Genomic DNA, 27,278 nt, shown 5'->3' with positions numbered 1-27,278 from the left:
AGACGTCACACTGAAGCATTGTTTAGTGCTATGTGAATGAAGCCTGGGATCATTCACCAGCAATGCAGTTAGATAATTTTAGACTGTTATGGTAGAAGCTGCTCTTTAGATGGTATTTTTTTCACTTTTTTCAGAATGTGGTGAACCATGTCTGTTGCATTTGGGGATGTGGTGAGGGGCTCCCTCCCGATCATTCTGATAAGTCGAACCTAGCACTTCTGCCCCAAAGTCTTGTCCTGGTAGTGCCATCATCGTGCTATCACCACCCCACTTTCCCCCCCAAGTGAAGTTTGGAAGCACCAATTCCACTTTCAGATAACCACAGTTTGTTACCTGAAGGAGCGTCTCCACCCCCATAGTTCTGCCCGGACACTGAGGTCCAGCGCCGAGGGCCTTCTGGTGGTTCCCTCACTGTGAGAAGTGAGGTTGCTGGGAACCAGGCAGAGGGCCTTCTCGGTAGTGATGCCCGCCTTGTGGAATGCCCTCCCATCAGATGTCATGGAAGTAAACTATCTGACTTTTAGAAGATATCTGAAGGCAGCCTTGTTTAGGGAAGTTTTTAATGTTTGATGTTTTAGTGCGTTTTTAATATTCTCCTGGGAGCTGCCCAGAGTCAGTGGCGGAGCTTCATGCTCCGGCACCGGGGGCCAGAAAGCAGGCGGGGGCGGGGTTGGCATGTGTCCTGGGGGCGTGGCACACCGCCTGCAGGGGTGTGGCACCCAGCATGGGCAGGGGGGCAACCACGATGGGGCCCCACCGGGATCGCGCTGCCAGGGGCAGTGTGCTCCCCCCACACTCCTCTTCCTCCGCCACTGCCCAGAGTGGCTGGGGAAACCCAGCCAGATGGGTGGGGTATAAATAAATAAATTATTATTATTATTATTATTATTATTATTATTATTATTATTGCTTTGCACAAACTGGGACAAGCTGTGGCTAGTTTTAACTGTGGACAAACAAGCCAGCTTCAAACTATGGTTTAAAATCCTCCCTTGTTCAGATAAAAGGTAAAGGATAAAGGGACCCCTGACCATTAGGTCCAGTCGTGACTGACTCTGGGGCTGCGGTGTTCATCTCGCTTTATTGGCCGAGGGAGCCGGTGTACAGCTTCAGGGTCATGTGGCCAGCATGACTAAACTGCTTCTGGCGAACCAGAGCAGTGCACGGAAACGCCGTTTACCTTCCCGTCAGAGCGGTACCTATTTATCTACTTGCACTTTGACGTGCTTTCGAACTGCTAGGTTGGCAGGAGCAGGGACCGAGCAACGGGAGTTCACCCTGTTGCAGATATTTGAACTGCCGACCTTCTGATCGGTAAGTCCTAGGCTCTGGGGTTTAACCCACAGCACCACCCACGTCCCTTGTTCAGATAAACCCTAGCCTTAAAAAAGAAAAAGAAAAAAAGGGAGGGATGGCAAAACTTCTTCATTCCTTTCTGAGCAACCTTTTGGGTGATGATATGTTAGTGATGTGGAGAAGGAACTGGCAAACCACTCCAGTATTTTGCCAAGAAAACTCCATGGACATAAAAAAGGAGAAGTGAGAGCTTCCATGGCATGCTCTGGTTCATGGGGTCACGGAGAGTCGAACACGACTAAGATGACTAAACAAAAATGTTAGTGATAGGCACGTCCAAAGGCAAAAGTGGGCAAAGCAATGGATGTAAATGTACCGTACAATAGCCTAGGTTCTGCACACATTCACACAACCCTTTTGCATCCAGGCAAGCTAGAAGCATGATCAGAATCCAAGGACGAACTCCAAACAGGTAAACACACCCAAGGAAGGTGTGAAGCCAGGCCAATGAGGGCGTGTGGCCTGGGAAGAGAGGGTGTGGACTGAGGCAAGTCTTGAGGGCCAGACAGAGGGGTGTGGCAGGCTGTGTTGGTCTCCTGAGGTTGCTCACCCCTCATCTAAACAAGGAATTATGGCATCCTAGGAATGAAGAGCTGGAGGACAAATGCTTGTAACAACAATAAAAACTCATACTGTATATAAAGACATGATTTTCCTCCAGCTATTAATTCCTCCCATATGGCTGTCTTCGGAATGTGAATATTTTCTTAAGCCTGTCCGTAATGGAGAGCACGCTTCCTTTCAGCTGCTGCCGTAGCCTTACGATTCTCATTATTTTACGGAACTAATAACTTGGAAGCAGCCGTAAGAGGAAGGCAACTTTCAAGAGGGCTTCTGTATTAGTCCCTCACGGCCAGACGCTCAGGTGCTCAGTTGCTCTCTCCACATGTAATTATAGTGGTTGTTCTGTTTTAATAGATCTTATATGGGGGAAATTATACTGTGCTTGGCAATTCTACAGCGCGGTTGCAGAGAGATGCAGACCTGAAAGATGCCAAGGAACCAAAGATGGAAAAATCCGTGCGGTGGTTCTCAGAGGGTGCTGCGTGGCACACCTTTGTGGCAGGAGAGGGTGGCAAGTGTGGCGGGAAGACTGAAGGATAACCATACACTTTAACATTTCAGTGTGGTATGGATATGCAGCCAGAAACAGAATCCACGCCTCTCTTCAAGAGTGGTGCAGCAAGAAAACTGTTAGTATGTTTGAAAGCTAAACAAGGGTGTCTTATAAAACAAGGTTGGACTCGATGGTGCTTGGGATCCTTTCCTAGAATGCCTTTTAAAAAAAACAACCCTGCTTTTTAGGTTTATACATTTCACTAATTTTACAATCATTTTAACATTTCAAAACTTGAATTCCTTTCCCCTCTTTCTGTGATTCCTTAAATTTATTTTTAATAACTTCTGCATATCCAAATGCACTTACTTTGCTCATTTATTCATCTACTTTAAATATATACTCTTATAAACCTGCAGCTTATTACAATAATCCTGCCAATGTTCTTAACTGTTTACAATTTATCTGTCAACATTCAATAAACCATTTCCATTCTTTTATAAAAAGTTTGTTATCTTGATTTCTTATTCTTCCAGTAAATTTCGCCATTTCTGCATATTCCATAAGTTTTTGTATCCATTCTTCCTTTGCTGGAACTTCTGCTTCTTTCCATTTTGGAAACATTCTTGCCACTGTAATAGCATACATGAATAAGTTTCTATACTGTTTCAGTAGTTCTGTTCCTATAATTCCCAAAAGAAAAGCTTCTGTGTTTTTTTTTAAACAAACGTTATTTTAAACATCCTTTTCGATTCATTACATATCATTTCCCAGTAAGCTTTAACCTTACTAGAAGACCACCACATGCGATAAAAAGAACCTTCTTTCTCTTTACATTTCCAACATTTCTTTGATTTAGATTTATACATTTTTGTCAATTTACTCTGTGTTAGATACCACCAATATATCATTTTCATATAATTTTCTGCTTGGGGTCCCTTCCGACTCTTCTATGAGTCTATGAGCACCAGCTCTTCTTCTACAGTTGCCCAGGACATCCTGTAGTGAACAGGGATTTTCAACGCCGACAAATATGAAAGATCAGAAAAGAGAAAGGCTCCTTTGTGTTATTGAGGAGATGAAAGTTGGACTGTCTCAAATGAGACCTAATGTACAGTGGTATCTCGGGTTAAGAATTTAATTCATTCTGGAGGTCTGTTCTTAACCTGAAACTGTTCTTAACCTGAGATACCACTTTAGCTAATGGGGCCTCCTGCTGCCGCCACACTACTGCCGCACGATTTCTGTTCTCATCCTGAAGCAAAGTTCTTAACCCGAGGTACTATTTCTGGGTTAGCAGAATCTGTAACCTAAAGCGTCTGTAACCTGATGTGTCTGTAACCCGAGGTACCACTGTAAATGAGATTGCCTGGCAAAAGCAAGGTCATGCCTCTCATTGAGTTTGTGTATTTGCTTAAGGTACATATGTAAGAGGCTTGTTTATCATTATATTTTGGGAATGATTTATGTTCTCATGTAGCTGCCTTGTTTTTCTACTTTCTGGATGTGCCGTGATCGTATTATAAAGTAGTTGCGTTCTATATCATGAATCAAGCAATGTTGGAATCGTTTCTTTTTGTTTTCCAATGCATTTCTTGTCAATAAAAGATCCAGTGTGTTCTGGGCAAATTTTTATTCTGAAAGTGTGGCGCAGAAAAAAAGGTTTGAGAACCACTGGGCTAAAATGAACAGCTAAACAGGAATGGACAGCTCACAATGTAGAGTCACATAGAATTGTAGAGCTGGTAGGGAACTCAAGGGCCATCTAGTCCAACCCCCTGAAACGCAGGAAACTTTTGCCCATGTGGGGCTCAAACCCACAGCCCCAAGATTAAGAGTCTCATGCTGTATGTGGCATGCAATGCAATGGACTTGCTCAGGGTTCTTGGTGTTGGGACATTCTTGAAGAATGAGAAGCTGGCAAATCACCTCCTACCATCAGAGGACAACTGGTAACTCACTACAGCAGCCTGGGTCAACCTGGTGATCTTCAGATAGCTTAGACTACAACTCCCGTCAGCGCCAGCCAGCCCCAGTGGGAGTTGTAGTCTAAGGCCCAGGGGTCAGCAAACTTTTTCAACAGGGGGCCAGTCCACTGTCCCTCAGACCTTGTGGGAGGCCAGACTAGATTTTTTTTTTTGGGGGGGGGGGAAATGAACGAATTCCTATGCCCTTCAAATAACCCAGAGATGCATTTTAAATAAAAGCACACGTTCTACTCATGTAAAAACATGCTGATTCCCGGACTGTCCACAGGCTGGATTGAGAAGGCGACTGGGCCGGATCCAGCCCCCGGGCCTTAGTTTGCCTACCCATGGTCTAACACCAGGTTGACAAAGTCTGTATTAACAGCAATAGTCCAAGTAACTGATTTCTTAGTAACTGGCTAAATTCAAGATGCTGACTGTGACCCATAAAATTCCTGTGCTTTTAATATCTACATGAAAAAGCTGGGGAAAGTGATCGGGAAGTTTGCACTGCTGTGCCACGGGGCTCTTTGCTACTTTTAGGACACTTCCTCCCTTTTAAACGCTTTTGTTTTTTGGGGAATAAAAAAAATATACTTCTGCAAATCTCAAGATCTCTCCTCAAAGCCAGTCACTCTCGTATTTATAGGGTGGCACTTCTCTCATTACACTAGCAATTGGAGTGCACAGCCAAAGCATCAGAAATAGACTGATATTATGTTTTGATATTTAACAATCCATATTATACCTCTCTGCCCACTGCCTTGCAGGACATCTCTGGAAGAAGAAAAGGCTAAGGAGTAAACCCTACACAAATTCAGAGCAGAGTCCCTAAGGCAGTTGGGTGGTGCCTTGTACACCTCCTTCCAGCAATTCCTGCAGCCAAGCTTGTACCAAACATCTTGCTCTGCTTTCCTTTGGACCACATCAGCGAGGCCAAGAGGCAGATCTTGTCGTCTGGGCAGCCCAGGACTTCTATATACACTGCCAAGGCTTGCACCTCAGGGAGAAGCCACACTCCATTGTCTCTAGAGACAGACGGATGCCAACAATTATACCTCTGACGCGGGTGACGCTGTGGGTTAAACCACTGAGCCTAGGACTTGCCGATCAGAAGGTTGGCGGTTTGAATCCCCACGACGGGGTGAGCTCCTGTTGCTCGGTCCCTGCTCCTGCCAACCTAGCAGTTCGAAAGCACGTCAAAGTGCAAGTCGATAAATAGGTACCGCTCCAGCGGGAAGATAAACGGCGTTTCCATGCGCTGCTCTGGTCCGCCAGAAGCGGCTTAGTCATGCTGGCCACATGACCCGGAAGCTGTACGCCAGCTCCCTGGGCCAATAAAGCGAGATGAGCACCGCAACCCCAGAGTCGGTCACAACTGGACCTAATGGTCAGGGGTCCCTTTACCTTTACCATTTATGGTGCTGTAACTCATCTGTCCTAACACATGTTAGATAAGTTTTTTAAAAAACCTAAACAAGCAACAAACAATGCAATCCTGATCAGGTTTAATCAGAAGCAAATTCCATTATGTTCAGTGAAACTTACTCACTAGAAAGCGCACTGAGGATTGCAGCCTCGTCTACTCAGCGTGAGCTCTGGGATCTGGGGGGAAGCGAAAGAAATACAAGTCGTCTCTTAGGACAGAGTTTTATGAAAAATACAGTGGGGAAATCTGGGTAGCGGAATATGAAGATGAGGCAATATAGTTTTATTGTTTCCTCTTTAAACAGTTTTCTTTCTCATTTGGGTTGTTAATGGTGTGGCAGCTTTGAACAATTCTGACAGAATTAATGGCTTTTGAATGATTTCCCAGTATCCATTCTTGTTTCAGATTCTTGATGATAACTTGTTCCAAAATGTAACTGATAAAAAGGCAAGCTCTTTTGTGGGACTTTTGCAGAGTCCCCCCCCTTCCCAGATTTTAATGATGTATTCACAGCATGTGTTAATAAGCTGCTTTTTCTGTTTTAATATCCCACAAAAAGTGCGGTTTTATGCATTTTCACTCATAGGTGTGGCCTCAGGATGATTATTACTACTATTATTATTATACTCCTGCAGCCAAGCTGGTGCCAAACGTCTTGCTTTGCTTTCCTTTGGACCACATCGGCGAGGCTGAGAGGGGGGTCTTGTCGTCTAGGACCTCCAGACGCACTGCCCAGGCTTATGCCCCGGGGAAGGTCACTTCAGTTCTGCTAACACAGCAGTTTGACTTCACCCCCAGAGGCACACTCCATTGTCTCTCGAGACAGACAGATGCCAATAGCAACCACGATTATTATTATGAGTCATGGAAGCATGGAAGGGACCCCAAGTATCATCTGGCTCAACCACCTGCAATGCAGGAATAACAACTAAAGAATCTCTGACAGGTGACAGCAGCAGCTTTTGATGCAACCCACTGAACCATGTTTAAGTACCACATGGTCTGATTTACTTAAAAACTAGAAGCAGTGCGTGAAGGAAGCTGGGAGGTAAGAGGAGTAACTCACTGAATATAATTTCTGCAATAATAATAATAATAATAATTTATTATTTATACCTTGCCCATCTGGCTGAGTTTCCCCAGCCACTCTAAGCGGCTCCCAACAGAACACTAAAAACAGAATAAAACTGCAAACATTAAAAACTTCCCTAAACAGGGCTGCCTTCAGGTGTCTTCTAAAACTCAGTTCTTTATTTCCTTGACATCTGATGGGAGGGCACCACCACCAAGAAGGCTCTCTGCCTGGTTCCCTGCAACCTCACTTCTCTCAGGAAAGGAACCGCCAGAAGGCCCTCAGCGCTGGACCTCAGACTACAGCTCCCATCACCCATGGCCATGGGCAGTGCTGGCTGAGGCTGATGGGAGTTGACGTCCACAACATCCAGCGGGCCGCAGGTTGTGTATCCTTGGCTTGGAAGTAGTGTAGGCCTATATTTGCCCTGCAGACAACTATCCTCTGGAAAACACAGCTTCTCTCATCTAGCCCTTTCAGTGATGAAAGGAGACCTGGCACAAACCCTTTAAATGTCAGCCAACGCTCCAGATGAAAGACGGAGTCTAATAAAATGGAGGTATATACTCCACAACATTGCTTCTCTCCCCCCCCCTTTATTCACAATCTCCCCCATCAGGCCCTTTATACGAAAGTGCAATCTGATGCCTTTGTTTTATTTGCGAAGCTCTCCACTGTTTGTCAGAGAGGCGAGGGAGGGCAGGGAGCTGAGGGCCATAGGACTAACTGGCTTCGTCTGGCCTTCTGAGGTGTCCCTGTCATTAGCCCCGTCTTAGTGCCATTTGTAAAGGTTTTGCGACGGGTAAAAAAATAACAACTCAGAATAGCTCGGCCAGATACCAAATCAAACCAGCAGGCTGGCCTGCCAGTCTCTCACGTGTTCATCACTGTGCTGAAATTGCTGTGCAACGCTCTGCAGACGAAAGTTACCTCAGCCATCTGACTAACATATGAGCAATGCTTTCGTATGTCTGAATCATCTGCTGCAACTAAGTCAGGGCAAAATTCTGCTATCTATCACAGACGTCCACCTCTCTTTCTCCCTCTCCCTTATGTACACACCGAGGTATTTCTAAACAAACTCCCTCCTTCTAACCTTTGGGGTTTTTTTTATTTTTATTGTGTTAGTTGCTAGGGAACTGAGCAAGATTTATAGTCATCTATTGTTAATTTGGAAAGGCTGGTCTTTGCTATGGCTGTTAATAAATAAATAAATAAAAGCATTTGGAAGAGGACAGCATGCCGTAAAACCTCCTAGCTAGTTTCATCACATTGAGATAAAAGACCTGGAAACCCAATTTGGAAGAACGACAAGGAGCAAAATGTACCCCGAACTCTTCTGGTGGAACATTCAGAGCAGAACATTTGCAAGGCTTCTTCTTTTCGAAAAGAAAAAGTTGCAGCATTTCAAAAGCAGCTCTTTTGCGCCCCCTGGTGCCACTTCAGATAAATGTTTGTTTTTAGAATTTCAGAGTATTCTCCCAGCGTGGCAGAGTTCTACATCCTACACGGAATCGCTTGAACAATGCCAAGATTCGATTTTACCTCTGTGCATGCAAAGTCTGTAAGTCAAAAGTTTGTACTTGCCAAAGAAACGGGATAATAGCTCCCACCAGAAACCTGTGAAAAACAACAAGATGCCTTTAAAATAATGAACCGTTTTGAGCATGTCTTTTACGACAAGGACTAGCGATGAGCAAACTGTCACTGGCTTAAAAAAGGAAAGGAGGGGAAAACCCTTGTGGATGTTAAAACACAGTCACTACTTTGACCTTCCCAACTCTTCCAAAGGAAAAAAAAGCAGCAAGTGGATTAGACAATCCCTTCCCCTGCTCGCCTATGAACCGTTTCATCTTCCATCCCTTACCTGGCCTCTTCCCAAATTTATCCAGCAGTAGCAGTGAGTCAGAAATGTCTCTCTTCCTCCTTCCTCCACTGAAGTGCCATGGATTTTGGCTGGTTTTCCCTTTGCCATGATGTTCTGCCTGAAAGGTTAGGGACTTCAGCATCTGATATAGCCCTTGCTCAGTGGCTGGGGCCAGAGCATCCTTCTCTTCAAATCTGAATATATATTTTTTTACTGTTGGAGCTGATCAGGGCCGACCAGCTTTCTTCTTCTTCTCACCGCTGGAGGGCTGTTTGAGTGTGTTAACAAATTGCAACCTCTTGGCTTCTTGCACAGAAATGTGCTGTGGAAGTAATAACGGCTTAATAAGGTGACCAGAGGCAATGCTTAGCAAGTCTCCTGTAAGTTTTAAAACCAGCACGGAATGTATTGTTTTCTACACACACACATACTTGATTTTACGTTATACTTTACGTTTTCAAGATTTTGTAAGTCGCTCAAAGACTCTTCGTGTAGCTAGTAAGCAATACATTTAATAATAATTTTAAAACACAGCGGGTGGCATTCAACTAAGTATCGCTTTGAGTAGACCTGTTGAAATCCATGGACCGATTGTAGCCATGTTCATTAGCTTCAATGGGCCTATTCTAAGTAAAACTTTGTTGAACACCACTCAGTGGGTTATAGCTGAGGATACCAGCAGATGTAGAGGATTTCTTTAGCTCAGTGCTAGTCCCACCTGGAGGGCATCTGCTGAAACTGATGAACCTAAATTGTTGTTGTTGTTGTTTAGTTGTTTAGTCGTGTCCGACTCTTTGTGACCCCTGGACCAGAGCATACCAGGCACTCCTGTCTTCCACTGCCTCCCGCAGTTTGGTCAAACTCATGTTGGTAGCTTCGAGAACACTATCCAACCATCTCATCCTCTGTCGTCCCCTTCTCCTTGTGCCCTCCATCTTTCCCAACACCAGGGTCTTTTCCAGGGAGTCTTCTCTTCTCATGATGTGGCCAAAGTATTGGAGCCTCAGCTTCAGAATCTGTCCTTCCAGTGAGCACTCAGGGCTGATTTCCTTCAGAATGGATAGGTTTGATCTTCTTGCAGTCCATGGGACTCTCAAGAGTCTCCTCCAGCACCATAATTTGAAAGCATCAATTCTTCGGCAATCAGCCTTCTTTATGGTCCAGCTTTCACTTCCATACATCACTACTGGGAAAACCCTAGCTTTAACAATACCTAAATTAGTCATGTCCATTAACTTCACTGGGTCAACTCTGGATAGGACTATGACTGGCTACAACCCAATAAAAAAGAATGCCAAGAAATGGTTCTGCTTTATAATGTGTGGGATTGGTAAAACAAATTTTAAAAAATAATTTTTTCATGTTGATTTTGATGCGTGAGAGGTCCTTCAAAGCCAAGGGGGAGAGAGCAATTTCAAACTTATTCCACGTGACAAAGTTTGTCTAATACATAAACACGTGCACTTCTCTGTTGCTTGTTAAACCCCTTGAAGCCAGCCATCATTGTCTACTACAATGGGGAAGAGCAGCCAAAGAATTTTACTTATGATGCTTTTTTCCCCAGTGGAGTAGAAGGAGGTGTCAATTGAGAAGGTCACCAGCCGCTGGAAAGAATGGATTACTCTGGGACCAAGTCACAATGCGCTGATTAATTGAATTGTTCTTGTGCACGGTAGTTAAGGAGAGGAAGCGGATGATGAAAACGATCAACATATGAAAGGAGTTGAGTAATAATCACTTTTATGTAAGGGAGAAGGCGGGCAGATAACCTTACGGAAGCTTTGCAGGCAAGGATTAAACATCAGTGTGTTGAGCCGCTTTGTTTCAGCCAACAATTAATATGCTTATTACACCACTCTCAAAATGTTCAAATGGGTTGCATGTCATACAGTTAATTCATAACCAGGGCTGCATTAACTCTTTGCCTTTGTGCATCATAGAGATTGCTTCCTCCCCAGTTCTCCAAAAATAATCCAGGGAAGCCAAATGAATTCCTTGCACATCCTCTGGGCATGTGGAAATGTAATCTGGACTCCCTATTGTTAGGGAGGCTAATGGCACAATCATTGTAATCGCAATAATAATTCCATTTATCAGTTGCTTTTATGCAACGGAACATCCCAAAGCAACTTGGCGAAATAAAATGCAACACCTAAATGCAATTTAAAACCGGTGTGTGGGTGTGTGTAAACAAAAGAGCGACATTGCAGAATACATAACATGCTAATCCATCAGTTTGTTAACCAACAGCTGCTACCTGTTCAATGAAAAGATGTACCTGTTCAATGAAAACCATCATTGTAATTATTAATTATGGTCAAATCCACACCGTACATTTAAAGCTCTCTTATTCAACTTTAAGAGTGATGGCTCCTCCCCTCAAAGAACCATGAGAACTGTAGTTAAGGTGCTGACCTCACAGAACTACAATTTCCAGCGCCCTTAACAAGTTACGGTTCCCAGGATTCTCCGGGGCAGTGCAAAGTGCTTCAAATGTCTGGAGTGGGTGTGATTTCTGTTGTTTGCCCTTATACACTGCCATCAATGTACGTAGCTCTGCACACAATTAAAAGATGTACCCTAAAGGGCATACAATCTAAAACAACCAATAAACATTACCATGAAATGCATGTCTCCCCGTGATTCTGTGAGCTGTGGATTCTGCATCTCAGGGCTTTTCCACATTTCTGCTTGTGCCATTGTTTTCCCTCTGGAAAACTCCCTTCTTTACCACTGAATCAGAGCAAATGTCAACCAGGTTTTCGGCGAATTGACATTTGCTCCGATTCAGCAGTAAAGAGCTGGTTTTCCCCGGGGGAAAGTGGCGGGGCAAACAGAAAACGGTGCCTGAAAAGCACGGGGAAAGCAGGAAACCACTCAGACCCACACTTTCTAGGCAGAGGACAAGCAGAAGTGCGGCCAAGAGCCCAAAGTGAGCTATTCAGACTGTGAGTAGACTTTAGGAACCTTGGATTGCATTCCTGTTTGGCAGAGTGTTTTGCTCCAGATTGTCCCAGTATGCAGGTAGTGGTGCTTGAGTGATATTGGGGCAGCAGGACTCTGGATCTCCAGATTGTGGTCCCTCCTCCCTTATGTAAGGTGCTAAAAACAGTTAAAAACACCAAATACATTTAAAACAAGACTCAAACCCTAACTAAGTAGACACTTGTGGTGAAGAACCATTTGTCCAACGGAGAATGCCTGTGGGAGACAAATGAATGTCTTCAATAGTTTCCAGAAAGGGCTGATAATGAGTGCCTGTCGTATCGCGACAGGATTGCTATTTCACAGAACAAGTGGCAACCACACAAAAAGCCCTGCTCTGAATTACTGAGGAGCAGGCTTCCAAGATTGTTAGAATTTGCAAATACATGCTCTTCCACAGACCTCATGGAAGAGAACAGTGTCAATTGTTTTTTCAAGTTCCTAGATCTAACTCAAAACACTTACATGAACAGCGCTGTGGACATTTGTTTGGAATCAAGTTCCACAGCATTCAATGGGGCTGACTCCTAGGCGTGTATAAGATTGCACCCTTTACCATTTAATGTGCAGCATTAAACATTTAAGTGTTCTGGCTGAATTACTGTGTCTTTTTGCAAGAAACCTGTGCTAATAACTGCTTTCATTTTAAGCACTTTTCCCCCCTAGCCCTCATGATCCTAGAGAAAAAGCGCTAGAAATTATGTATTAAAGCCTCAGAAATGGAGAAAAAAGGCCAAAGTATTATTTTTAATTATTTTTAATGCATGATTTTAGTTAAATTCTTATAAAGGAGCTGACTGGTGTTTTTTTCTAGGCCTCTAAGTGGAATCTGTGATTAGAAATATCACTAGGCTATTAACAGAATAATAATTTTGTAATGCGAGGAATATTTTAGTCTCCTTTACATGTCAGTCAGTGCAGCTACCATTACTATTTAACAGCACATTCTTTTATGGATAATGCCTACTTTTCGACATAACATTGAAGAATGAAATAGAGATGATTTTAGATCAAAATTAATTTCTCGCCTAATATCACACGGTCCCATTATTCTCAAGAAACATTTGCTGTCAAAGGCGAGCCTTCTTTGGGTTCCTGCAGAGGTCACACAGATTTTTGGACCACTGGGTACATTTGGGATTCTGAGAAAGTGCTGTGGATGCCAGGCACAAAATGGCAGCCATGAGGTGTGCAGCTTAACACAAAATGGCGGGTCCACAGTGTAGGTGTGTGGGTGTGTTTGGCACAACACAAAATGGCTGCCAAAACTGAAAGAGAAGCAAATGATCATCACCCCACATCAGTTCCATCAACAGGGACAAAAGGCACCAGCCCCCACCAGGCTCACTCAGAGAGAGAAGCTCTTTGCACCTACCATACTCTCTGACATCATGAGTCCGCAAACCGGGATGTGAGTCTTGCTGCCCATGCTCTTTCATGAGTCACGTGACCTATGGGAGATCACAGAGCCCCAAAGATGCAAGTGTTTTTTCCAGGCAGTGCTTGCATAGTGCCCCAAAGTGCATGAGATCTCGGCACAAAATTGTAGGAGTTCAAGGCACCTGAAATGGCTGCCGTGCTCTTTCGCAGGAAAAAAGGGTGTCCCTTTTTTCCGGGACACTTGTGGTGTATAACCTAATGCATGCCCTCTTGGTGTCCCTGGGTTTGATGAGGATATTTTAGGGTTGTTTTTAAATAGCTGCTCCCCATGATGAGCAGGTAGAAAGGGGTATCGCGAAATTTAAAAACCACTCGCAGGATTGTTTTCAAAGCTAAGAAGCATTTTCACATACAGGTGCTCCATGTTGCATCTTAATGCTTATGGACATCACCGAAGACTTAGGGAAAGGAGGGCCATTGCTAACACAGAAGATGTAGAAACAGTTTGATCAGCTCAGTATGCAGGTGCAAAAAAACAACAACCAAACAGATCCCTTGAAAGACCTACACTGGCTCCCAGTACGTTTCCGAGCACAATTCAAAGTGTTGGTGCTGACCTTTAAAGCCCTAAACAGCCTCAGTCCAGTATACCTGAAGGAGCGTCTCCATCCCCATCGTTCATCTTGGACACTGCGGTCCAGCACCAAGGGCCTTCTGGTGGTTCCCTCCCTGCGAGATGTGAGGTTACAGGGAACCAGGCAGAGGGCCTTTTCGGTAGTGGCGCCCTCCCATCAGATGTCAAGGAAATAAACAACTATCTGACATTTAGAAGACATCTGAAGGCAGCCCTGTTTAGAGAAGTTTTTAACGACTGATGATTTAATGTATTTTTAATCTTTTGTTGAAAGCCGCCCAGAGTGGCTGGGGAAACCCAGCCAGATGGGCAGGGTAGAAATAATAAGTTGTTGTCATTGTTGTTGTTATACAATCTAAAAATCCTACAGAGGAGACACAATGAATGAATAAGGGAAATGGAGGCAGGGACAGTTAGTGGGACTGTTTTAGTTACACATGCTTTGGCTTATGACTGGGTTAACTGGAGCAGGGTAGAGGTGGCTAATGTAGTGCCTTCCAAATATTGCTAAACTACAGTTACCATGATGCCTGACCACTGGCTATGCTGTTTGGGTGTTGCACACCTCAACATTTGCGAGGGGGGGGGGAGAGGAGTGGGTACTGTTAAGGATAATGGTTTAATGTCCTGAAATGGGAATGTTTGCTTGTGTTGAATTGCTGTGTATTTTTTGTTTTTAGCATGGGGTTTTCCTTGGGCAGTAGCTCTCTCATGTGATTGGCTGACTGTGAGTCACATAAGAGGGGCATTCCGTTCTGTTGTGACTGTTATTCCTGACTGTCGTTTTTAACTGTTTTCTGTTCTTCTCTCTGTGTGTGTCAGGAGAATGGCCGTTGAAAGAGGTTTCTCTGGATACTGCTGAGGACGGTGTGTACTGATGTGTTCTGTCTGGGTTGAAGCAGACAGAGGAAGATCCCTAAATGTTAATAGGGAGAAATCCGAGCATGACATTGTACACTCACGCACCCACACCCACCCACCCACACGGGACCACACTGTTGCTCTCTATACTAGGACATGAGAACAGGGTGGGTGTGTCTGTGTGCATGCATAAAGCCAAAAGTTTCACAGAAAAGATGACATTTGAGGAGGGATTTGAAGGAAGTAAGAGAAGTCTTGGATACTTTAGTTGAAGTTCCTGTACCGCAGGGGGTTGGACTAGATGGCCCTTGGGGTCCCTTCCAACTCTATAATTCTATAAGTGGCATTTTTTTGCAGCCAGTAGCAATTTATTGACTTCTGCACCCATTGCAGGAACAGCAGAGTATGGGGTTTTTCTTTTCTTGATTTTACAAGCACGCCTCTCTCCCACACATAGGTTTCTGCCCGTGAGGAGGTTATATTCTAAGTTTTGATAGCAAGAAAGATACAGAGGAAGGGGAGGGGGTGAGTGATGAATAATGAGCACCACCTTTCACGAACGCATCTCCGTTTCCCCCGAGAAGCAGGCTTATCACAACATACATCTCCTGACCATAAGGTAGGTCTAATCTTCAGCTGATTAAATGCAATTCCTCAAGGTTCCTACAAGGCATGTGCTTAATGTCTTCAGTGCATTTAAGCAATTTGCAGAATACAAAGTTCACACACTTGGCATTATCGCCAATACATCACCCGCCTCCAGACGCTTTGCTATCGCCGAAGGGATATATCAGGAAAGGTTAACAGAGACGCTAACTAACTTGAAAGAGAGTGAAACCGTGACAGTGTGCTGAGGAAACAGCCAAGGAGGTTATCCAGGAGTCAGAGATTGCTGCGAGAACATCCAGGGACTTGTGGCTGCAGTCGCCCTGCTTTTCTTGCCCTGATTTATTAGGATCATTGGGATTACCCATCCCTGAACACATTCAGCCTGGCCAATAAACACCGTGGAGGTTCATAATGGGAGGTGAGGGGATGGGAGCAGGAAATAGTTAATCCATGTGTAGCAGGAAGTTGACCAGAAAGGCCATTTGGGGGTTCCAGAATTTGGGGGGTTGGGAAGGCTATTTTTACATTCATCTCATTAACTTCCTTTATAAAGCTGTACGTGGAAAATTGTAATCGTTTCTGCAATCCAGCCGAAATGTGTGAAGCATTTGCCAAAACTTTTTATCTTCCTTTGACTGATTTCTTTTAAACCGCCCCCCTTTGAATTTCTTCAGTCATCATACTTTGCAAATGTTTCCGCTGGATACTCCTTTCCTTATAGCTTGGGTCCAGTATCTATCAGCTCTCTGCAACCCCAGTCTCAGGTTTCGTTCCCCCAAGAGAACTTGCTTTGGAGTTTATTATTATGAAAGTACTGGAAGTTTATTAGAAATGAGCAGAAGCAGGAAAGGAGATCTGAGCACCTGTACAGAATTACATAGAATGGTAAATTTTCATATGCAAGTAGTGATCAGCGAATCCATCCATTCCAGTTTCTTTCAGTTTCTCAGCTTCTTTTTTCTATTCTTATGTTTACTTCTCCACATTGGTTTGTGATTTTAAATTGAAGTTTTTAAATTGAAAAGCAAACCATCTTGCAGAGGTATTACCACCTAAATTGCACACACACTTTATGGCCTTTTAAATGTGTGTGTGAGAGGGGTTATTGGCTTGCTTTGGTTTTATTATGTATGGTGTTCTCATTTTGTATTTTCCTATTGTAAATTGCCCTGTGATCTTTGGATGAAAGGTGGTATACAAATTTAATAAATGATGATGATGATGATGATAATAATAATTATATACAGTCGTACCTTGGTTGTCAAACTCCCTGGAACTTGGATGTTTTGTTTCCCAAATGCCACAAACCCAGAAGTGATTGTTCCAGTTTGCGAATGTTCTTTTGGAACCCGAACGTCCGATGGGGCTTCCGCGGCTTCCGATTGGCTGCAGGAGCTTCCTGCAACCAATCAGAAGCTGTGATTTGGTTTTCAAACGTTTTGGAAGTCAAACGGACTTCTGGAACAGATTCCGTTCGGCTTCCGAGGTACGACTGTATATTGAAGAACTCGAAAGCCTATCACTTCATTCGCTTGCAAAGGAGGATCTGCCAATTTCCCTTATGCTCCAGCAGAAGGCATCACTGAAAAAAGTCCTGGAGCTGCGATCCCCTGTATTCTGCCTCCTCTACATGACTGGTGTAGAAGATAGGACTTGCAGCATGTACAGGTTTCCCCTACTGTGTGGCAAGGTTATGACCGTTTCCCCTTTTGCAGAAGCCTTGTCTGCCTTTGCACTTGACCACCCTAGTGGCTTTGCTCTGGCACCAAGGCTTTGTCAAATAAAGATGAACGAATGAATGGAAATCTTGTGGTCTATATTATTCATTCTGGTTTAAATTGATGGTGAATGGAAGACCAGGCTTCCAAGCTAAGATAGAAAATAATGGACTTTATTCAAGCAGAAAATTGTTACAACATCTGAAAAATAAAACAACTTCATACTGTGGGTTGCATGTGGTTTTTTGAAGCGCCCAAATCATTTGGAACGCGTAAGCCTGGGTCCAACAGATGGAACGATTTGTTCTGCATGCCCAAGAAAGCTCTTGCGTCTTGTTTTGTTCCCAAAGTGGTTTGTGATATTGCATGGGGGACTTGCTGTTCAAAAGGGGGAAGGGTCTGCTAGAAAGGCTCAAGCTTGCAGATACCCTTAGGATAGTAAAGGTAAAGGGACCCCTGACCATTAGGTCCAGTTGTGACTGACTCTGGGGTTGCAACGCTCATCTCGCTTTACTGGCCGAGGGAGCCGGCGTACAGCTTCCGGGTCATGTGGCCAGCATGACTAAGCCGCTTCTGGCGAACCAGAGCAGCGCACGGAAACGCCGTTTACCTTCCCGCCGGAGAGGTACCTATTTATCTACTTGCACTTTGACGTGCTTTCGAACTGTTAGGTTGGCAGGAGCAGGGACCGAGCAACGGGAGCTCACCCCGTCGCAGGGATTCGAACCGCCGACCTTCTGATCGGCAAGTCCTAGGCTCTGTGGTTTAACCCACAGCGCCACCCGCGTCCCACCCTTAGGATAGCTCTAGAAATAACCACAGCCACTGTTAATTGGATCCCTTTGAGTGTGGTACACCCATTTCCAAAGGTGTGGTCTCCAGAGAAGGGATATGAGGAACATCTACTTTGGACAATGGGGGAACGTCTCAGTGACCAGGAAGAGCTAGTACAGAGCGGCCCTCCAGACACCAGCATTGCTGCAGCTTACATTGATGGTGCTGAGGCAAGCCAGTGGTGAATTTGGGGCTGTGCAGATGCACAGGCAGTGCCTATGCAATGCTCCTGCAGGTGAGTCCATGCAGCCTTGACCTCATCCACCCTGCGCATACCAGTGCTGCCCTGGTACACTGCATTAGCAATGGTGTCGGAACGGTAACACTGCGACTCTGCCAAACCACACTGGCCACTACTGTCAGCTACGAAACAGAAACACAGACCCAAAAAGCTTCAAAGGATTGGCAACGTTCATCAGCTTGTGGGCTGCAATTTCTAATGGACACATGGAGGCAGGGTAAGGCAAAAGTAGGTGGAGTAAGAGATGCAAATTAGCCTGCAATCCAGCCGTGCGAAAGTCAGATACGTACCCACCAGCTTCTTATCCAAGCAAGCCAGAGACATTACAGTTCAACAACATGTTCCAAAAGAGAACATGGCCTAGAAGAGTCTCAAGGGCCAAAGAGATCTGGAAGCATTTGGCCAGGCAGCTCCAGAGATTTGTGGGGATTTCCTATTGGAACATTGATAGTGGCACAGGAGATCCCGACTGTAAGGAAATGGCAGATAAAGTTGGTTGAATACGCTGAAATGGCAAAATTGACACACAGAATTCGCAATCAGGAGGAGACGAAGTACCAAAAAGAATGGAGTAAATTTATGATTTATATAAGTGAGAATTGTAGAAATATGAAAACGTTGGCAGGATTGAATTAAATCTTATGTCACGGTGTAATTTGTAACCAATGAAACTGTGAATTATAGATTGGTATAAGAAAACTTGCGGAAGGGAAGGACGGAAGTCAACGGCTCTATGGAGCATAAAGTAGGATATATGTAATTAGTTTTGATGTTTTTGTTGGTTGGTGTTGGTGTTCTTAAATCTCAATAAAAAGCATTTGGGGGAAAAAGGAACATTGATAGTGGCAGGTGCCCAGCTATAACCACCTCTGATGCCAGCCCTGAATCTTCTCCTGAAACGTCTGCTCGCATCACCCAGTGTCGCCTGATCTTCTTTCGCTTCCTCAGGAACGAATACAGCCATTGCAAGATCTGACAGTATTCTTTAAAAAAAACCCCATGTTATTAATCCCATGTGTGCAGTGTGTTTTGTCTCTAGGATACCACGCAAGCGATTACGGATGATGCTGGTGAACAAAGGAAGACCACACAAACTTAAAAACACAATTTTTGTTTTCTTTCTGATAGTCCAAACGAAAGAAGGAACAGAAAAGGTAGAAAGGAAGCAAAATAACGAAAGTGCTTGCAAAAGTTATTTTCATTTTAAAAAATGGCATTGGTACAACAAGAGAAAAAATAATTATATATTTACTTTACAGGAAGTGTCTAATCATTCAGTGGTCCTCCTTTTGCAAAACAAACAAACCCCATCAGGCACACTACAAATTAGTATCTATCAACAATTTCCTTTCATTTTATAATTTTAAGGCTTCCTCTTTGCACTGTTGTTGATAGCCATTATGATACTACATAGTATAAAGGAATGTATAGATTTCCCCCCCTTAATAATATTTCTTTGTATAAATACTCAGTCACTTCATTACTGAAAATAAAAAGCAGATTGCAATTTTCTAAATATCAATTAAGCACCATTGTTTCTGTCCTAATGCTTATAGTGCAATTTCCCCTTTTCCCTATAGAAAGAAGATCTTTAAGGATAAGTGGTGGGCTTAAAAAAAATCACTACTCCTTTAAACTACTCATGGTTTTCCTAGAATGTACTTTGAAATGGTATTTTTGGCATTTTCTCAAAGTAGTACACAAACATTACCACCATGCATTCGTTAAAACAATAAAAAACCAACCATGTATCTGAAGAGGTTAGCTTGCGTGAGATATGGATTTATTCAGTTCTTGCGAGACTTATGCTAACATGAATTATGCAGAGAATAGTTTTACTACCTCTGGAGCTAAATGAAGTGCAGCTTCCTTCATCTGAACAGCAGAAAGCAAAAACATTTAGATAGAAGTTTAGATCAGGGGAGTGAACATACAAAACTGCCTTGTGCTCAATATTATTTACTTAGACAGACAGCAATTCTCCTAAGGGCAGTTTTATGCTACTGTTGCTATCCAAGAGCTGTTTCAGAGGAGACATGAAACTGTCCCCCAGATCTTCCCATAGCTGTCAACGTTTCCCTTTTTTAAAGGGAAATTCCCTTATTCCAAACAGGATCCCTCGCAAGAAAAGGGAAAAGTTGACAGCTATGGATCTTCCACACGAGTTGTCCACACACTGGCCTTGATCCAACTGTAATTGTGTGGAAGCAATTGTGCACAACAACTAGTGACCATCGTGGGGCACCGTGAAGCCAAAAAAGGTGTGTAAAATTAGTAAAAAAGAAAGGGGGGAATAGAGATATTAATTTTGCAGATAACGAAGCACATTTTGAAGGAACCTTCTCAACATATGATGCCTATTTTGTTCTGCCAACTGGATACCATGCTTGAGCCTTGCTAAGAGTTTGATTCGGGGGAAACCACCGTCCTATTTCTGGAGAGAAATCCAATAATTTTCCCCATTCCTATGCAACCAACTGAACTGAACAGATGGCTTTATCTAGAGTGGAAATTATATTCTGCATGATTTAAATCTAACAAATGAAAGGCATCTTTATTTCTACATGTAAACTTAAAATTTTGAGAATGGGAGGGCGTTTCCCATACCCGATTTGATAGAGATTAGATGGTAATACATCTAGAAGATCCAAGACATGGGAGAAACCTTCCATAGAAACAGCCATAGCATGCATACAGAGGCATATATGAATCCATATTATCCACCTGTAAGACCCCATCTATACTCATTAGTGCTGGGTTCTCCTTTTGACAGGGGTGAGGATATGAATCAGTATGCTGGGTCATTTGTACTTGCATGCTACTAGCGAGGCACAAATAGAGTTTGACTGGCGTCAAGGTATTTAAGAACAGTCAAGCATTCTTTTGGTTTCCAAAAGAAATTGGCTAAAACTGAATTTCGGACACGGAAGAGGAAACACAGTTTACTCTGCATTAAAAAAAATCAAATTTTGATACCATTTAAAAAAAAAATTGAATTTCTGTGTACACATTTGAAATGTGTGTTACGCTTTCAGGGAGTACTGGGGTTCTTGATAATCAACATTTTTTTAGAAGTACGTTCATTTCCCAAACCTTGAAACACTCACTAAAAAGAAAACAGGATTCATTTTGGGAACTGAACCCAGGGTTAATTATTCGGCTTCAACTATGATTTGTGGGATTAACCTAACACTGATCCCATGCAGCAACCATTTCAGTTTTTTCTGGAACACTCCCTATGCCTTAAGCCTTAGCCTGGACTTGCTGCCAGGTGTAGTCTCACCCCTGTAACTGAGGGAATTAGTGATCTGCAGCCCCTGCTTCTGGTATGAGTTTGACTAAGACAGCAGTTGACTGTGACCTTGAGCCACCTCATCAATTTGGCTGTGGAGGCCTTCTCCTTCTGCTACAATTAGGAAAAGGGACCTTCCATTGTCTGCCAGGGCGTGACACTCCATCAGGAGGAGCAGACCAGCTGGCAAACATCTCTACTCTTTTGCTCCATGGGAGCAATATTGGAGGCTTCTGCCAGGCATTGCTATATCCTCTTGCAGGAGAGTCTTTGGTCTGCTGCAACAGAGATCCTGTAGCCTGGATGGATGGGGGCAGTCAGGTCCCATCTCAGCAGCATCTCCCCACCCAGCTTCTGCTCTCCCTTGTGCATGAGTGGATTGGGGTGGGCATCTTCTTTACTGCATCTTTACTGCAGAAGGGCATGGGATAGGGGGAAGGACTGAGAAGCTGTAGCCTGTGTCTTTCCAAAGTGTCCCTCAGTATGCTGGGCCAGGATAAACAGGAACTGTTTTTGCTGCAATTTGAACCCACTGGTTCAGGTCCTACCATCTGGAGGAACAGAATACAAATCTGCTCCATCATCCATGTCACAGTCCTTCAAAAATTCAAAGACTGATCTACTTTCTCCAGGTTTCTTTGTGGGAGAAGGTGAAGCCAAGTTGGGGGTGGACATCTCTGCCTTCTCTTTCACTCGCTAACATTGCTCCATCTTCTCTACTCAGCTGATCTACCACTCCCTTATTCTTCCTTTTGCCCCAAACAGAGCAAAAAACAACCCCTTTAACTATTTTTAACATCTGTCACAAGGTCAAGTTCCTTCCTGACATTCTCCCTACAAGCTTTGGCTACTTGTTTGTAATCATCTTTGGTGCTGCTGCTTCTTTCCCCATCTGTAGATTTCTTTCTTGGTTCTTGTTCAAACTCCTGGAGCCTCAACGGAGCCTGCCTCTCAGTTATGATGCAGTAAGTCAACTGGGGATGAAACTCATCCAGAAGAATGCAAGATGATCACATTTGAGGCCTGGAAGACACAACATTTCCCAGTCTTGATGGCCTCCTCCACTTGAGGAGAGATCTGTTTCTATACCCCTGTGTCTGCCACAGGATCCCAGGACAAAGGAAGGGCGTACAGACAGTTCACAATGGGGTGCTGGTCACAGGACTAGGGGCTGTTGCCCCTTCCAAGCTGCAAGTACACCCTAGAATTACACCAGTAGTCTCCTGTGGGTGCACAATGCAAGCTTAATAGTGAAAGGCAAATGCTATGTATCTTTTCTTTGGGGAAGGAGCTCTTTATGAAGGACTGAGAATACTAGGATTCCCTAGAACAGTTTGTTTTATTAAATGCTGCCTCAGATTAAATATTTGAACACACCCTCAATTTTCCCTATAGTACTTATTCGTTCTCCATGGCTATATCGTATGGTACGGGATTCAGCTTTTAAAGCCTACAGGATACTAATAAATATTACCATGTTAGCACCAAACCAGTAGCTGTTAGCACTGGCCAAGAGAGGTCACATGCCATTAAAATAACACACCTAAGAAACAATTGTTGATAAAACCATTGTATCATAATGTGTGTTCACTGAGTCCCTGTGTAGCGCTGATTGCCTTGTGAGTTTAAAAAATAATAATCGCAATCATCATCGTATTCTTTTGCTCATAAGGAAAAAATGCCAAAAATACCCCAATGCAAACCGTTTAGCACCTTGCAAATATCAGTGCAGCCTGTAACAGGAAGAGAAATTACTGATTGAAAGTAAACAATTGAGTACAGTGACAGTAAAAGTATCACTTTTGTCATAATGCTACATATAATGTAGAGTACGTAAAATGCAGTGGTGTGACTGCAAGATTTTTTAAAAAATTAAAAAACACACAGGATAAGCAGCCTTAATATAAACATTTTACGTACAAAAATATTAAATCAAAAATAAATAATTCGAGACATAAATATTATACTTTACAACATTAAGAATATACAATATATATATACACACACACACGCACACATACACACATGCACACACAGGTACACACACACATATTTGGATGTGTGTGCGCGCGCGCACACACACACACACACACACACACACAAACAGGAAGAAGTACAAAAAGGAAGGCAGAGGTATTGCTTCATTGTCCTTCATCTGTCTTGCTTCAGCTCCCGGCAATCAGAAACCCTGGGAATTAAAAGCATAATGGAGAGTTCTCATCTCTACTTTCAGCACTATTAATGCATTTAAAAGAAAAGCGCAACCCAGCCCTTCACAGAGGCAGCTATCTGCACAGCAAGGAATATGAACAGGGCTCACTGCTTCCCTCTACTCTTTGTTGCACAGCTGAATCAGGGCCAGATGCTTTTGATTTCCATTTGAACAGTAATGTCCTCAAGCGGAAGCCCTGATGTTACCAAATCACCGTTGTGCCATTTCGCTTGGGCTCTGTAATGCTGATTATTCTCCATGGGCTGCACACAAGAGTTGCAGAGTTGGAAGGGATCCCGAGGGTCACCTAGTCCAACCGCCCCCAGCAATGCGCAATATTCAGGTGACTGGCAGCCATTCCCACAAGCTCGGTGCAAACTTTGGGAGCTGCCAAGATGGCGGGAATGGCTGCAATCTCATGTCTGGTACTATTTCCACCTGGCTGCGTCATGAAGAAGCCCAACGGCTGTTGCATGAAAGGAATTCAGTGGTACTACTTTCTGCACATGCTGAGGGCTAAATTAGCAATGGACACACTATAATTAAAGCTAAAGCGAGGTCCCAGCATTGGACAAGGGGGAAAACACAGGGTTGTACCAGCTTTCTTTTCAGTTCCCAGGGTACTGTACTGTGGTTTTGCTAACCCACTCATAGAATCATAGAATAGAATCATAGAATCATAGAGTTGGAAGAGACCACAAGGGCCATCGAGTCCAACCCCCTGCCAAGCAGGAAACACCATCAGAGCACTCCTGACATATGGTTGTCAAGCCTCAGCTTAAAGACCTCCAAAGAAGGAGACTCTACCACACTCCTTGGCAGCAAATTCCACTGTCGAACAGCTCTTACTGTCGGGAAGTTCTTCCTAATGTTTAGGTGGAATCTTCTTTCTTGTAGTTTGGATCCATTGCTCCGTGTCCGCTTCTCTGGAGCAGCAGAAAACAACCTTTCTCCCTCCTCTATGTGACATCCTTTTATATATTTGAACATGGCTATCATATCACCCCTTAACCTCCTCTTCTCCAGGCTATACATGCCCAGCTCCCTTAGCCGTTCCTCATAAGGCATCGTTTCCAGGCCTTTGACCATTTTGGTTGCCCTCCTCTGGACACGTTCCAGTTTGTCAGTGTCCTTCTTGAACTGTGGTGCCCAGAACTGGACACAGTACTCCAGGTGAGGTCTGACCAGAGCAGAATACAGTGGCACTATTACTTCCCTTGATCTAGATACTATACTCCTATTGATGCAGCCCAGAATTGCATTGGCTTTTTTAGCTGCCGCGTCACACTGTTGGCTCATGTCAAGTTTGTGGTCAACCAAGACTCCTAGATCCTTTTCACATGTACTGCTCTCAAGCCAGGTGTCACCCATCTTGTATTTGTGCCTCTCATTTTTTTTTGCCCAAGTGCAATACTTTACACTTCTCCCTGTTAAAATTCATCTTGTTTGTTTTGGCCCAGTTCTCTAATCTGTCAAGCTCGTTTTGAAGTGTGATCCTGTCCTCTGGGGTGTTAGCCACCCCTCCCAATTTGGTATCATCTGCAAATTTGATCAGGATGCCCTTGAGTCCATCATCCAAGTCGTTGATAAAGATGTTGAATAAGACCGGGCCCAAGACAGAACCCTGTGGCACCCCACTAGTCACTCTTCTCCAGGATGAAGAGGAACCATTGATGAGCACCCTTTGGGTTCGGTCAGTCAGCCAGTTACAAATCCACTGAGTGGTAGCATAGTCAAGATACTCAATTTCCTCTCTCCAACAATGCAGAGAAAATTGCATTCCCCATCCCTCCTATGTGGGCAATGCGATAGCTGGTGGTTGCTATCCCGCTGTGCTAAGTTCAATTATGTCATTAAGCTTGAATCAGTTGGGATCGTTATACCCAACTGCCTAAAGCTTAGCTGCTCGCTCAGTGCACCATAGTTTTGAGCTGTGGGGTTATGATGCAAAGCCTGAATACGTGGAACGAAGTTTCACTTGAAATAAATGTTTACCTGATTTGGTGCCAGGTTACTACCACTGTAGGTAGTAACTACCACTATTCAAATGTAGGGCTTTATAGTAAAATGCACAAATCTGAACTTACCATTGCTACAACACTTGTACGTCGAGGCCAGTTCCAGATGATGGAGTACACTTTCCGCAGTAGCCGCCACATTTCCCTATTACTTTGGTACCATCCTGTAAGTGAAATCACAAAGTAGATCTCAGGAGAAAGCAACCAAAATCTGTATCAAGTAAGATACTAGAACTGTGACCGTAAACCCATTAATTGGGAAGCAAGTCCTTTTAGAGACAATGGAACTTCCTTTTGAGTAAGCCTCTGTTAAAAAATAGAAATACAACTACCATATTTTTCGCTCTATAAGACGCACCAGACCACAAGACGCACCTAGTTTTTGGAGGAGGAAAACAAGAAAAAAAATATTCTGAATGTGAAAGCAGCAATCCCTCTTGCTGTTCTGACTTCTGGGATAGCTGCGCAGCCTGCATTCGCTCCATAAGACGCACACACATTTCCCCTTACTTTTTAGGAGGGAAAAAGTGAGTCTTATAGAGCAAAAAATACGGTAAAAACTGAAATGTGTGTGAGAAAGGCTGAGCAAGCGAAGGTTGGAACGTGAACATTGTGTTTGCAAGAGAACCATGACAGAAGGCTGGAACAACACGTATGCAGGAGCTATTGCTTATAACTGCTGAGAACAAAGGAAGGAGGGAAAGTTGCTTTGCCTTGTGGTTAAACCAATAGAAGCTAGTAGAAGGAAGTACTGCCATATGTGGTCCTAACTCCCCCTTTGATTTTAAGTGTATAAATGCGTGTGCTATTTTCGTACTTGGTGTGCCAACCCTCAACGACTTTTTGCTTAAGGTTGAGTCACACTGCCCTTGAAATGGCTAAACAAACATCCTGCTTGATTGACAACTGGAGTCAGGCTCTAACTGGCCGCCCAGGCTGAACCCACAGGGTATTGGTTACTGGTATTTCCCCAACACATGCACAACGTGGGGAATATCTGCTTTTAAAAGATGTGTTTATTTTGCAATGAGAAGGGTGGGAAGCAATTACCTGACACTGAAAGACAAAAAGGACATGCAAGAAAAACCGCCAGCCCATCCTAAACTGATCCCCGTGCCAATATTGTGAATATTAATGAAATTCTAATATATACAAAGTAACACAGCCTCTCCCTTCCGCCGTTCAGCGGATATCAAATTCTGGCCAGTGTAATCTATGCTAGCATACATAAAACCACAGCAAAGCCTTCCACACCCCATTGTGTGGCTGATAGCTTATTCTACCTTCGTATGTTTTTACACTCAGAAGCAGCAAAATATATCAAAGCTCGACCAAGCTCAATGGACGACTTTCCAAGCCTTTTTGTTGTTGTTACGCTGTGGTGTATGAAGCTTCTGCGCTTGATACTATTGATCTGTTGATGCTGCTACCACCTCCTAAGAGCCTCTTTGCTCTCAGATTCTCCTGCCACCGACGCTTCAAGAGCTGTGCCTCACAGGTGAGCCAGGTAACGTGATGTGCCCTACATCGATTGCCTCTTAGGTTCTGCTTTAATTTGGTCAGTTGGGACTCCCTCGGTCTTTGTGCTCAGCACTCATCTCGGTTGCTTCAGATTTCCCGTCGAAAGGTCCCTCTCTGCGCTGTCCCTTTCCAGATGAGCCTAATGTCTTTTATTTTTCACTTGTCTTTTGCCATTTTAATTGCGGCAGCTGAGATGGCAAATGGCTCAAACGGGCCAACAGCTCT

At 43.8% G+C, this 27,278-nt stretch overlaps 1 protein-coding gene and 1 long non-coding RNA gene across 7 annotated transcripts in view; one reads left to right on the top strand and one right to left on the bottom strand.

Moving 5' to 3' along the window:
• Positions 1-14,461: 14,461 nt before the first annotated feature.
• The window catches only part of LOC308471674, a 49,767-nt gene continuing 36,950 nt past the window's right edge, over positions 14,462-27,278 (top strand). Inside the window, exons 1-2 of one of the 3 annotated variants that reach the window (XR_013983059.1) lie at positions 14,462-14,614; positions 15,066-15,227. This is a non-coding gene — a long non-coding RNA (uncharacterized lncRNA). The remainder of the gene's footprint in view (positions 14,615-15,065; positions 15,228-27,278) is intronic. The other 2 variants (XR_013983060.1, XR_013983061.1) reach the window with 2 other exon arrangements.
• ADAMTS9 (ADAM metallopeptidase with thrombospondin type 1 motif 9) overlaps positions 19,194-27,278 on the bottom strand; it is a 140,967-nt gene continuing 132,882 nt past the window's right edge. For all 4 annotated transcript variants that reach the window (XM_080995584.1, XM_080995582.1, XM_080995583.1 and 1 more), the window contains 2 exons: positions 25,602-25,696; positions 19,194-23,490 (listed from right to left, as the gene is read on the bottom strand). In XM_080995584.1, the coding sequence (XP_080851710.1) occupies positions 25,607-25,696 (90 nt within the window). In that variant the 3' untranslated portion in view covers positions 19,194-23,490; positions 25,602-25,606. The remainder of the gene's footprint in view (positions 23,491-25,601; positions 25,697-27,278) is intronic.

This window comes from Podarcis pityusensis (genome assembly GCF_964106645.2).
Source record: "Podarcis pityusensis genome assembly, chromosome: 2".
In the NCBI taxonomy this organism is placed as follows: Eukaryota; Metazoa; Chordata; class Lepidosauria; order Squamata; family Lacertidae; genus Podarcis; species Podarcis pityusensis.
The sequence above is the reverse complement of the archived record's forward strand: the minus strand, read 5'-3'. Positions and strand labels throughout refer to the sequence as shown.